This window comes from Corvus cornix, chromosome 10 (assembly GCF_000738735.6).
Source record: "Corvus cornix cornix isolate S_Up_H32 chromosome 10, ASM73873v5, whole genome shotgun sequence".
Taxonomy (NCBI): Eukaryota; Metazoa; Chordata; class Aves; order Passeriformes; family Corvidae; genus Corvus; species Corvus cornix.
Window position 1 is genome coordinate 17,834,687 of NC_046340.1, and position 13,545 is coordinate 17,848,231.

At 38.5% G+C, this 13,545-nt stretch overlaps 1 protein-coding gene across 2 annotated transcripts in view; it reads right to left on the reverse strand.

The window, feature by feature from the left end:
* The window catches only part of SCAPER (S-phase cyclin A associated protein in the ER), a 136,389-nt gene that overhangs the window by 68,539 nt on the left and 54,305 nt on the right, over window positions 1-13,545 (reverse strand). For both annotated transcript variants that reach the window (XM_039557826.1, XM_039557828.1), the window contains exons 21-22: window positions 10,723-10,859; window positions 7,499-7,564 (exon numbers count right to left, since the gene is read on the reverse strand). In XM_039557826.1, coding sequence (XP_039413760.1) covers window positions 7,499-7,564; window positions 10,723-10,859 — 203 coding nt within the window. The remainder of the gene's footprint in view (window positions 1-7,498; window positions 7,565-10,722; window positions 10,860-13,545) is intronic.

A 13,545-nucleotide genomic window follows, 5' to 3' on the forward strand; every position in this document is an offset into this window, starting at 1 on the left:
ATTTCCTCTGTGGAAAATGAGGTTGGAGGAAACCTCTGTCTACCTCAGTAAGCCACAAGTTAAAATGGGAAACAAAATTAAAAGCCAAAGCCCAAATAACTGCAGGACTTGGATAGTAAATCAAAAGACCACAGGACCAATGAGAAGTGGAACTGCTGCAGTCCACAAACAGAGTATTCTCACTGAATGGGATTTAGAATGGCTATTGCCTTGGCAATATCCTAGCACATTAAGCAAAAATTACTTTATTTCTTTGGTATATCTACTCAAATTCCATGATTAAAGCATATATAAAGCCCACCACACTACATTGTAACTTCATCTGACAGAAGACAGCAAGACAGGTTTCCATTTGCTTCATTTAACATCACAGGAATGGAATTCCACCAGGATTAACCACAAAGGCTAAAGAAAGGCGCTTTCCTAATCTCCATCAGGCATTGGCATACAAAATGTGTACGGTTTATCAAAACACTACTCACAATGACTCCGAGAACATAATCATATTACACTGAGCCTTCAGCTGACAGAACTAACAGAAGTGTCTTTTTCTTCAGTCTATTAAGATGCTCCGTAAGTTAAACATCACGTTCAGTTTCTGTCCTCGCTTTAAAAACAAGCTGTACAGCACTAACTCCCAAGGAAAAGCTTCCAGCTTTCCATTTCTTCTAAAAGTCTGTCTGTACACTTTTAACAAAATTCAAACTTTCTCAGTGTGTGTTCAGCATCATACAGTAAGAAGGAGGAATTTCCAATTCTGCCACGTTAAAGAATTACCTCTTACATCCTCATATCCTACTGCAGGGTGAGTCTTCTGCCAAAAACAGTTAATGGATGCTGAGTGATCACATGGGGAGGAGAAGGGAAATAAAAACTGCCTCTTCCCACCGACTGAACCTTGGAGAAATTATTTAAATATCCTTCATACTGACTTCTTGGCCGTGTCAGGGAAATAAGAATAATTTCTGGACTATTTCAAAGGACTAGAAATCTATGCAACAGGACTTGTGCTTGGATGTAGAATTTGCCATTGCTATGAAAGGATTTTGAAAGAGAGAACTCTTTGCACATACTGGACTCCTTGCATGCTCTTGGTATGCACTGGGGATTACCAGGACATGGCATCCACACCTGATCCAGTGACTCTGGAAATACCATTGAGTCCAAATCCAAACATTTCAGGACAATTAGTCTTCCTTCTGTCCCCCAATTTTCACTCCTCCAATGCTTACTAAGCCATACAAGGAATGATAAATAACTGAAACTTTACTGTGCAGGACAAAAGAGGAAGTTAACGTCTTTTTCTCTAAAATTATTTACATCTCATTTATTAAGGTTTTAGTACTCCCCACAAACAGATAATTCAGAATGCAGAAGAAATATCAGAAGGACATTAGGCACTGATGGGTCTTGGAACATTACCATAATGTAAACTAATAAATTGTACGTTCAGCAAATACAAATGCAGTATCTGATCTTTCTGCACTGCAAATGGGAAAACAAGAGATATTCATATCAAAGGTTTTTCTTTTAAGACGGGCTAAATTTTTTTAGCAGGGTTAATATATTTTATAGGCCAAAGGAAAAAAAGCCATTAATATTTATACACCACATTTCATCTCCAGAAAAAAAAGCCTTCAAATAGTAGCATCAATGTATCCAGCACTTCCAGATTTAACCCAGTTTCTTGGCTGTACACTGATGTCCCCACAGAAGGATCGGTGTGACTGCACTGAGTGCTGGCTGCTGGGCAGTTCCTCATGGAAGGAGTGGTTTCTCCCCCCGGCCGTTCCTGCGAGGGCGGCCAGGTGCCAGCCGGACACACAGCCCCGATTCTTCCCGAGGCTGCCCGTGCCGGAGAGAACTGAGAGCAGCTGTGGCACTTCCTGCCCTGCCCCAGACAGAGCTGTGCTGCATCCCCCGAGAGCAGCCTCCAGCCCCTGCATCTTCCCTGTGCCCCAGTGCCACCCCTGCACTACAATTCATGTTGTCCTGGCACATGGGGCATCCTCCAGCCGCTGCAGGGTGTGCCATGGAAACACCATTCCACAGCTGGACACAGCCCCAAACACTGCCAGACAGAACCACCTGCAGCTTCATACACCTTCTGCAGTGCTTCAAACGGAAATCTGAAACACGATGAAGAATTCCTAGAAATATTACTTTCTGAATATATTGATTTGTATTCCCATGAGAATGTTTTAGCCATTCTCTGAAGAGGAAATCCACTGCCCGCCCAATCATAAACCTGGTATTTGTCTTGTTTTAAAGTTTATCTGAATTTTATTTTATTTACACTCTGGATCTTCTACAGTTTCCACATGTGGAAATTAAATTTTGTACAAGTACTTCCAGTTTCAGAGATTGTCTGTTTTCTTCCTCAGTAATCAGTATTTTAGTACAATATCTTATAACTGGCCTGACTGAACTCTAAGCCTACTACACCAGGAAAACCTACAAGGTGAGTTTATCCTGTGAATACACTGATATATCATAATGAAAGAAAAAAAGTACTATATTGTTACAGACATTTAGCTTTGGGCTTCTGAAAGAACAAACTTCACATTGCTTTCCCATCTTCTCTGTACTAGACTCTTACAGGAAATAATATTTCATTTTCTACCTTTTTTAATGCTGCAGTCTGTTTCCAGGATAACAGTGGTTCCAATTCCCATACTATCTGAAGTATCCCTTTACAGTTTAAAAGAAAAAGGTAAATAAAACGAATGCATTAAAACAATTTCTTGTTATGGGAGGAGAGACTGGCTAAAATATTAGACCAAAAGGTTAACTTTTTTCCCCCTGCAAAGCTGCTAAATTCCCTTCAGGCACACGGCAATCTTTCATTTTAGTTTTCCTGTTGTATTGAAGGATGACAACTGTACTTTGCTATCTGGATATTTAACACTGAAATATATGGCCTCTGCATTAGAAGATACTAAATACATGTAAATAACCCTCTAACTCCGTGAAAATGTTTTCCTTCCCTTTTAAAAAGGTGCTCTGATGGACACCTGAGAATGCTCTAATGGACGGACACCTGACACGTGTTTTGCCATGTTATCCTAGTAGACTGGACACTAAATAATTACTCAGAGCAGTTCCCAGAGAATATGAATTAATACTAAAAACCCACCAAGAGTCCACTAGCATTTACAAAACTACCTAAATGCCACCAGGGACCAACCAGCAAATGCACAGTGGAGAGAAGCAGGGAGCAACAGCTGGCTGCTCCAGGTGACAATGTCCACCGTCATTGCTGTGAATGTTCCTCTCAGCACGTAAAATAGTTCAGAGACCAAAATACCTACCAAACAAGGCAGTATTTTGAATTATCCCACCCCACTCCCTAATGTGCACAATTTTTTTTAACACCTACTAAAAAAGCCCCAACTGTCCCAGCCATCTTTTAAGAGTCATTTCTAAGAAAGAACTACTTAGAGCCATTTACAATCCCAGTCATGAATCTCCTGTGACACTGAAAAGGGGATACACACCGTGTCCATCAAAGTAGGATAAAGCCTGTCTGCTTATTGCTATTAGTGAGTACCAGTGTAGAGCTTAGAAAGCACTTGGATCAGTGCTTCCTTAGTGCAAAAGGTTTTATAAATCTGCAAACCTTAAACTAAGTAAGAACCACTGAAACAGTCTATCAGCTGCATCAGGAAACCAGTGGTCTCATAATATTAAAGTGGCCTAATCTTAGAGGTGATCTAAAAAGGCTTTTTACCTGCCAAAGACTAATTCTGGGTTCTGTCTTTCTTCTGTAACAACTGACAACATGACTAAGAACTAAAATCAGATAAGAAATTGCATTCCATAAATGGTTCTGGTTGTTTATGAAGACACTCTCAGTTTGGGGGTAGAGGAGTAGATAAAGAAATGTGGCATAAGCAAGGAAGCATAAAAGAAAGATATATTTATTTAATTCTAAACGACATTGCTTCTGTTAAGCAAATAAATAAATCTACCAATTGTGTCCCATTTTAAAGAGACTTTAAAAGGGAACTTCTCCATTTTTAAGTTCCACAGCCCTCTAAGTCAAAAGATATCTTTTGTTCATTGGTACACTTCCACTCCAATCTGAGTACTTCAAACCTTCCTTTGGGAAAAACAAGAAGTCTTGGCATTTGTTTTGGCCCAAAGAATGCATTTAGCTCTCTGGGGTTTTAGCCCCTTCCTTCTGGGACATGACTTTTCTCAGTAACGCTACAGATCTCCTGAGAGCTGTGCAGACTCCCAGCTGGCAGCAGTTTGCTCCCTCAGCCAGGTACAGCAGCAGTTAATCACGGAATCCTTGTGCGGCACACGGTGTTCTGGCTGAAGAGCCAATACTCTGACTGCTTGCACAGCTTCTCAAGGTAATAATGCTTCGGACCTACTATTGTTTGTTTCTTAATGCTGACTCTTCCTACTGGTCTTGGTTAAGTACTGTACTTAGTTCTGTGTTTTCCTACTATTTTTCTCTATACTTGGACTATGTTGTGCCATGTAAACAGATACAGTCTGGGCTAAAACTCTTGCCTCAAAATTTCTTGCCCTCTCACCCTTTCTCTTACAGAAAGAGATAATACTTTCCTATTCTTCTCCCATTTTGTAGTATGTGTTATGTAAAGTAAACACATTTTAATAAACTGGGCTTCTGGTTGACTCACAGACACTCCTTCTTAAAAAGCCAGTTCAGACTTGAGCTAGAATTTTTATCCTCTCGATTTCAAAGATGCTCACAAATATTTAAGCCCTCATAGTAGGTAAAAAGTTGCATAATTTTGGAAGTAACAGTAACTATGGTATCTGAAACTATGTTTTAAAAACTTAGATGTAAGAAGCTGATAGGTCTCTAGGTTTCTACATGAAGACTGCAAAAGAGACCTCCTAGATCTGTGATGGAAGTGAGCTACACAGTGGCCATCACACTAGTTCACATCTAAAAAGGTACAGCCCTAACAGAGGCAATAAAGGAAGAAACTAAAAAGGCAGATGGAACAGAAGATTCTGCCTGAAAGCAAAAGAGCAATTAATTACATAAAGAAAAATGAAAACTCAAGATCAGTAAATTCAGGATCAGTCAAAAGATTTGAAAACATTTTTAGTAAATTAAAAATCTAAGTTTCTCTTGTGCTGCAATTGAGACAGAACTGACCAAGTTACATCACTGATGATCTCAGAATTTAATGCTGAGGCACTAGAGCTTATTAATATCTTCAGAGTCAAATGCACACATTTCTACTTTCTGATGACTAGAACCTAATTTTTTATTTGCTAGTAGCAAAGAAAAGCAAAACATAGAAGCCACAAATCTAAAAGTCCTAATATACCATGAAATTAATCTTGCAAACTGAAGTGCTGATTACCAAGAAACGAAGCCAACTCTTTTATGTGTTTATGCAGGTGTGCCATCTGCTGGAGATGGGTCATTTTCTTATGTCAAACCTCAGTGATAGATTTTTATTATTTTAAAATACATCTAAGATTCAGCAGCAGTTTTCAAGCTATTGAAAAGCCTATGTAAAAGATACTTGCATACAGGCTAGTTGTACATACAGCCAAGGAGCTCTAACTGCAAGGATCTGAACTGCTTAACCACCAGCAACTTGTGCAAAGTGCCAATTCCTCAGCAATTTATGAGTGATGGAAACAGCCACGAAATATAGAGGATCTGGTACAGGTTACTAGCTCAGTCTGAAGACAAATATCCCAATCTACAAAGTTGTTGCAATTTTAGGATGAGGGTTTTTGAATCCAGCTCTTGAAATCTCACAGACCCTTGACTGATGCTACAGACTCCCTAAGCTAAGCTACAACTAAGGCACACATACCATCTGCCCACTGGGAACGGATGTCTCAGGAACACTAAGAACAGGGCAGGCCTGCATAATCAATCTGTTTGTTTCCCCATTTTTGGTTTAGGAGTCTCCTGGGCTGGATGCACTTTCCTAGAACTGCAGGAATGCAGGTAACCTGTCAGTTAGCACCTGTGTGAATTCTGTCAGGGAGTTCCCTACATGTCCCTGCACGCTGCATTAAGAACACCGGGTTTGGTTTCTTTAGAACCTGGCTCCAGCTTTCCCCTGTGCTCCCTTATTCTGATACCAAGAAGGACAGCCAACAATCAGCATCCATCTTTTCCATGCCATTTAGGACCTTGTAGATCTCCGTAACTTAACCCCATTAGAACTTCCTCCCATTATCAAATTTTCCTCCAAAATGAGATGTACTACTTTACTTATTTCCTAATACGTAAGTTATACCTGAAAATAGTACAGATTTTCTTTTCTGGTGCCTCTGAACCTTTAGCAATTGTACCTTATCTGTTCAGAAACAAAGAACTAGAACTTCACATCCTACTCACAAGATGTAAATGACCTGGGTATTTGTACCTGATGACATTCTTTGTTCTGTTTTTGCTTGTTTCTTAAGTAATTTTAACCAAGGATTTCTATGTGCTGCTGAGAGTACTAAGCTGATATTTTCCTGGAATTACCTATTACATCTGCAAATTCAAGGCCCACACTTTTTTATGTGAAGATATAATTGAATTCTGTCTTCCCTCTCCATTGTGTAGCACTCAATATACACTGGATTTCGCCTGCCATTTTACTACCTGGTCACTCGCTCTCTTCAAAGTTATCATTCAGCACCAGCTCTTGTCCCTATGGTCCTGGATCTCTGTATGAGCATCACACTCTGCCCCCTCACTGCTGGCCCTCTTTTTCCAAGTCACTTGTGAGTATGTTGACCATCACAGAATTGCAGAACTCTACTGGTGACCTCCCTGTTCTGCCAAGGACTAATGAAATACTCCACTTCTTTTCAATTCCCTAACCGTTCTTCACTTAAACTACACATATATAGTTTCTTTTAAAATCTTAGGTGATAGACCTTATCAAAATACTTTTGGAAATCCAAATATTCTGCATCTTTTCCCAACTGGTATCAACAGAATCAGAACACAAAAGCTGAGCAATTTTCACTTTCAAACTAAGCAGAAGGAATTTGTCAGTGATCACAGATCTTGTTTTAACCTTACCATCCAGCTGTTTTCATCTGTGCCTTGTCCTTGACAATAAAAAGGTCTATTCTTTAAAAAGCTTAATGTCAGACTAAGACATCTGTGCATTAAAACATCTGTGTTTCCACCACAAGAACCTTTGTTTCTGACCAAATGGAGGTCAAACATAAGATTTCCAGTCCCAAAATTCCAGGGCTGAATTTTCACCACCAGTCTTGTAGTAAAGCCTTCTTGTTTCCAGGTAAGAAAGGGATGTTCTCTTTACTACTGCAACACAGGTTAAGATATACAGTGTCTTCAGAAAAAAACTGCATTCATTAAAGTCTGACCATTTGGATCAGAGACTGACCTGTAACTCAAGATGGCAACATGCCTCATACTGAGGGGAAACCTTCCACACCTGCTCCACCGGAAATTTCAGGGGCATTTCTGTGACAGACAGAGGACAATAGCATATGTCTAAAATATATAGAGATAAATGCTTACTTGGCTTTAAATGGGGAATCAGACACAGCATTTTTTGCTTCCATCAAGCTCTCATATTCCTTTGCCCTGGAGGAGAAAATATTCATTATTATTGACAATTGTCTAAAGTGTACAGGATGTAATACAAACAATGGAGTTCAAACCTTTGGGTTTTTCTGCTTCATAGTAAGGCACAGCATCTCTGTCAATGCTGCCCTGCCATAACCCATACTGGTGCTTAACTATTGGCCATTGGCCATTAACAATTGATGATTAACATTACTACTTGGGAATAACATCAGTACACAAATGGTGTATTTGACTTTTCAAATGGTAGAAAATTGCACAAATGATACATAAAACTGTAGTAATCTACTGCCTATTATAAAACTATTAGTGATACAATGCTATACAATATTATGATAAAAATACACAATATAAGCAATATTATTATATAACATATTAATGATTCAGACATGTAGTGCAAACCAGATTAGTACATCAGAGAGATTACAACTAACATACAAATCATTGGTTATATTTGCAGGCACAGGAGCATTTTTTATGTTAGCTACTGACTGTATTGTAACATAATGAATGTTAGGCAAACAGCATAGAAACACCCCCACCAATGACTCCTTTACTGTTGGAAACAGAAATACAGCCTCTTTAGTCCCTTAAAAGTATTATTTAAACTGGCCATATGCCAAAAAGTAGGAAGAGAGAGACAAGACCTTTTTTCACTGCTTGTTTTCACTCCAGCCAGCCTGTGCTAACAGGTGAAAATCCTGAGTTGCTCGTGGACCAAGGCAGGATCCAGTGACAATCCTGTAACCCATTTCTAACAACACACATATAAAGCAAAACTAATCCAGGCACTGCAGTGATGCAGATACATTTCTCTCAGATACATATATTAAACCTTTCTTTATATTTTCTGTTCACCCAAAAGGCTCAAGTTTCACAAAGCTACTCAGATTTTCCTTTCATTTGCTTAACCATTCCAACTTATGCTCCACACAAATATTGTTACATCACCACTAGCTCTGATTTGTAGGTCATTAATAAAGCCATTAATCACAGCTGAATTTAGTATTAAACATGAAGGTGAGATTCCTTTATTAACCTTTTGCCTTCCTAGCCAGAAACAACACATTCAGCTTCTGTACAGACAAGTCAGTCAAACCTGAATTATCATCCCAAAACCCTGTTACTAAATGCACATGGCTGGAGTTCTTTAAATCCCCTGCAAAGCATGTACCACCTATCTGGTAACCACACCTCTAATGCTTCCATTTAGCTTTCATCAAGCCTGCTTTTCCTGTGTGAGTATCCAGATATTCTTCTGCTAGCAGCACATACAGGATAACCTGAGATAATTTACTTACCTATATATCAGTTGTTACTGATAGCACCAGTTAAAAGGCTTAGGGTTATAAATATAATTAATAAGACCAACGAAACTTCTCAACACATCTAATATCCCATTGATCACCATTTGTCCCCTCATTCACCTCTGCCCTTCATTGCTTTGATATTGCAAGAGTGATTTAAGATCTGGAAACTCAGGAGTGCAACAGGAACCTATTTGGATGCAGTTCTTATTTTTTTCCAGTTTAAAATATCACAGCTTCCTAGAAACTTAATGAATGTGACATTTCAAGTGCTGAGGTGTAAGGGCATTTGTTGTAACGATTTCTTTTTCTAGAGAAGAGTTGCAAATATATACTAAAACATGGTCTGTAGATAGTATGCTAACACCTATGAAACTCTGAATTATCAACATCAAAATACCTCTGCTTTATGTTGCTACTGGACATATTTATTAGTTAGTCTTTTGTGAAAACATCAGAAAATCTTCTATTTAACTCTGAGTTATCTTCAAGGACAGCAAAGCCATTGAAAACTTTAGCTACCCTTTAAAAGTAAAAACAAGCTTAATGAACGTGAACTTCATGTCTCCTCAATAAAACTTAAATTTTGAAAATTTCACTGTATTTTTCAATAGTACATCACCAGTGTAAAATGATGGCCCTTTATTACTCTTTTAATTACAATTTTTGATGACAAATATGCTGACTCACACAGGAGTCTGACACATACAAATTCAAAATGTTCTGAAAATTTATTGTTGGCACAGATAGGAGAAAAACTTTATTATTTGAACTTGTATTCCAAGGTCTGACAATTCTTTGACTAAATTCAACAGAAGCAGCCCTGGAGAAATAATTAAAACTGGACTCTAAGTGCATTAAATCAACAGGTCATATGAATAACTCTGCATTTTGAGCAACTAGAAACCTGGAAGAACATTATCCAGTTCCAACAGTGTGCTCTAATGTGATATTCAGATAGTGGATCTGCTCATCCAAAGAGGAGAGCAGTCAGAAACAATAATACATTGCTAAGAGTGTTGCGGTTTTGAAGACTTATGTGCCATTTTTAGCACTGCTATGAGTTAATAAAACATCTCACTTCTCCTGTAGCTCTAAAAATCTGTGCAAGCTTTTTCCTCTTATTTGAAACCCTTCTTACTTAAAAAGGCAGAGAACATATGTAACAATGACTCTTACCTACCTGAGAAGTATTTTTAGAGAGAAATGCAAAAATATGTTACAATATTCAGCTGAGCATTAACCTGAGCTGGGGACTACTGAGCCATAAAGAGTGACACTGCCAGTTCATGATATAATGATGTCCTGCACATCACACTTATTTGCAGATGTCACTTTTTAGACTAAGAACAAATTGCACGTCTGACAACTCACTTTCCGCTTTAAGATATTTTTAACTTTCTTCTTGTTGTGACAGGCAACAAAAAATGATTAAATTTAGTCATGGGATTTGACACTACAGCAGGCTGACTTCTATTTGTTGATTACTATTGATTTTCTTTGATACTTCATTTAAAAATCAATAGCTAGAAAGAAAAATAGGCATGGTTTACACAAATTTAAACATGCTATTGTATGCTAGAAGAGGCTACAGTTTTGGCAGGGCACTGGCATCCAATTATGAGAAAAGCTCTTAACAGGTGAAACCAAGGGCCCCAGATCGATATTCAGTTTTCTTTCTCAATCAGAGAAAGTGGCCATAAATTAGGCTCATCAGTGTTATTTTCAAGACACTCCCAAAGCAAATAATTTTACATTTTTTTCAGCCTTCCACTGCACTCATAGTAGAGGACAAAAGGTAAAGTTTGGAACAAAACTTAGAGGAAAAAAATAAAAAGAAACTTGTATTACCTGGAATTCATCCGTGCCTTTAGCTTTTTGGCTTTCTTTTTAATTTTCTGTTTCTCCTCTCCATCTTTTAATGGTTCCACAGGAACGGAACTCTCAATCACAATGTCCACAATGTACTTTTTTAATGACAGGTGCTCCTGCAGAAAATATTGAAATAGTATTTAATGGTAAAGATGTGATGGAGATCATAGATTATCTTCCCAGGGAGAAAAAGTGGTAAATATTTAACAGAAGGTTATGAAAATGAAGCCAAATTTTAAAATAAATCTTGGGAAAGAGATTATTTCACACTGGAAAGAACAAGTTGTGTATATTCTAAAAAGGGAGAAAAATTATTAAAAGAACAACAATAAATACTGTGCCTTCTTTTCAAAAAATTGTTACCTAACAAGCATGGACTCCAAGCTGACATCCTCTCTCCTCCAAGCTGCCTTTTACAGCTACATGAAACTTGGCCTACCCACATTAACTCATTATATTAAATAAGCTAATTTTGGTTTTTATATTAATTCTTCATGAAAATCTAACATGTCTTAACTTTCATTAAAATAGATGGAAATGTATTTTACTATTTTACTATTCACTACTTAAAATGTTATGATTTATTAATAGGAATATTACTTTTCCTCTCACTTTAACAAATTTGAATTTGGGCAAAATATTGGAAAATTTCAGTTCCCCACAGAAGAAATGCTAAACCAGTTCAATGTCAGTTATTAGAATGTACTTACACGATTTTTAATATACTGAGGCTTGTATCTCTTTTCTTACAAAATACCATACTATAAAGTACAGGTCACCATTGCTTATTAGGATAACTTATCCTTGAATGTTATTATGGCCACAATTAGGTGTGTCTATTCCTTCCCTTTTGGTAAGTACCCTAAAAATTCAAAGTAAAAGGTGAAGTGCTAAAAAAATTTATAGACAGTATTTTCCAGAAAACAACCTACATTTTCTTTCATTGATTCAGGAAAATATTGCGCCTGTTGAAAACAAAATAAATCTCAGTGAAATTTCCTGGAAAAAGACCATTTAGTTTTTGGAAAGCAGTGCTGCATGATATAACCTAGGAATATATATCTGGTGAAAACAGTAAATGAAATATCTATTTTAAATCATTGGAATGCAAAATGAATACTGAATTAGTAGCTCTAATTCTACTGAATTAGTACTGGACATAAGAAATCCAACATTATCCTCTAAGCAAATTCTAAAGGTCATGTTGACTTTCCCTTTGCTCCTCTGCCTACCTTGGATAACTCCCAGCACTCCTGAACAGTTTTTCCTCAGTGTATTGTCCAAGTTGTTCAAACCATACAGATTGCTACAGATTGCTATAGTCACTTGTAACGTAATTTTAACAGCTTTTGTAGGCACTTTCCCTGCCCTTAATACTCTCCATTTAATTTTAGCAAGAAGTGCTTAACAGAAAACCTTCTTAAGGTATCTCCAGAGGCTGTGCCCTTGGAGCATGAGTGTATTGCAATGAGTTAGCTCTTCACCAAGCTGCTGCAGTGCAGAATAGGCCATCCCCATCCTGGTTATGAAACCCCAGTTCAATTTTGTCTCCTCAGAGAAATGTATCCCTCAACACCCACTTAAAAACAGCTGTTCCACTAAATTTCTTTTTAAAACCAGAAATCCCGTCATTAGGTTCAAACTTCACAGGAAACAGGTGGGTTTGAACTTGACGATGTTAAGAAAAGAGAAGACTTCCTCAGAACAGACTGTGGCACTGCTGCTTTGCTACCAAGCCTCAGGGTACTTATCCCATGACATCTATTGAAAAGGGTATTTATGAATGATTTCAGTGGGACTTGGTATGTACATCCCTGCTTTCCAAAGGCTGCACCCCAGCACCACCAGGAGCTTACCTCAAGTCTCTCCAGTGAGATGAAGCACTCGTAACACACAAAACTAACCAGGACTATTACTGTAGTTCTACATCTTTGTTCAACAGTGCAACTGGGATTTTGGTTCATCACATCTTCAAACTATTATTGCTCCAAAGTGGCAGCAGAGTGGAATGAAGTTCCCACAGCACTCTGGGATGGCCATCATGCTACACCAGGGGCAGCCAGGCTGCCATGCAGCCACACCGGGGCAGCTGTGACCATGGGGTCACACTTGTGCTGGGCACAAAGGAAGGAGACAAAGCTTTGCCCCCCCTTCACAGACACTCATCTCTTTTTTCATCATCTTATCTGGGGCTTAGCTGATGACTTGAGAACTATAGGGTTCAACAAGCACATTCATGCCCCAGGCTGTGGGGCCAGGAGAGCACCCACAATGGTTGCACGTTTTGTTCACATGAACTCGAGCACCTCTGTGAACGATGGTTCTCAGAGTTCTCGGCTTTCACGTGGGGCGGTTTGGATTAATATCAGACTTCATCCATACAGCTCATTAAAGTCAGACTAGAGTAATAATGCCCTGTGTCACAAAAACAATCACTTTTTGAAGGTACAGATCAAAGGGTGGGATTATCACCGTGGGCAGATCGACACCATTCAGGTGTGAAATGAGTATGACAAATAGCTTGGTATTGGGTGACAACTGGTACCTGAAGAGAGCTGCTGCTACATCACTCTCCAGAGCAGGGGAAAAAATATTTATCCCCGTGTTTTATTAAGCTCCCACTAGTTACCTGAAAAAAATCAAGGCTTTAGAATCCACTGAGTCACACTGAAGTACAGGAAGTCCAATCCTTTAAATAATTAAACTCATGAGTAATTTACCTGCATGGCCATAGCTGGGCTGGTGAACACACCACGAAAGCAACAACCATCAGAGCATAAAAGGGAGTGAGGCCAGTGCATT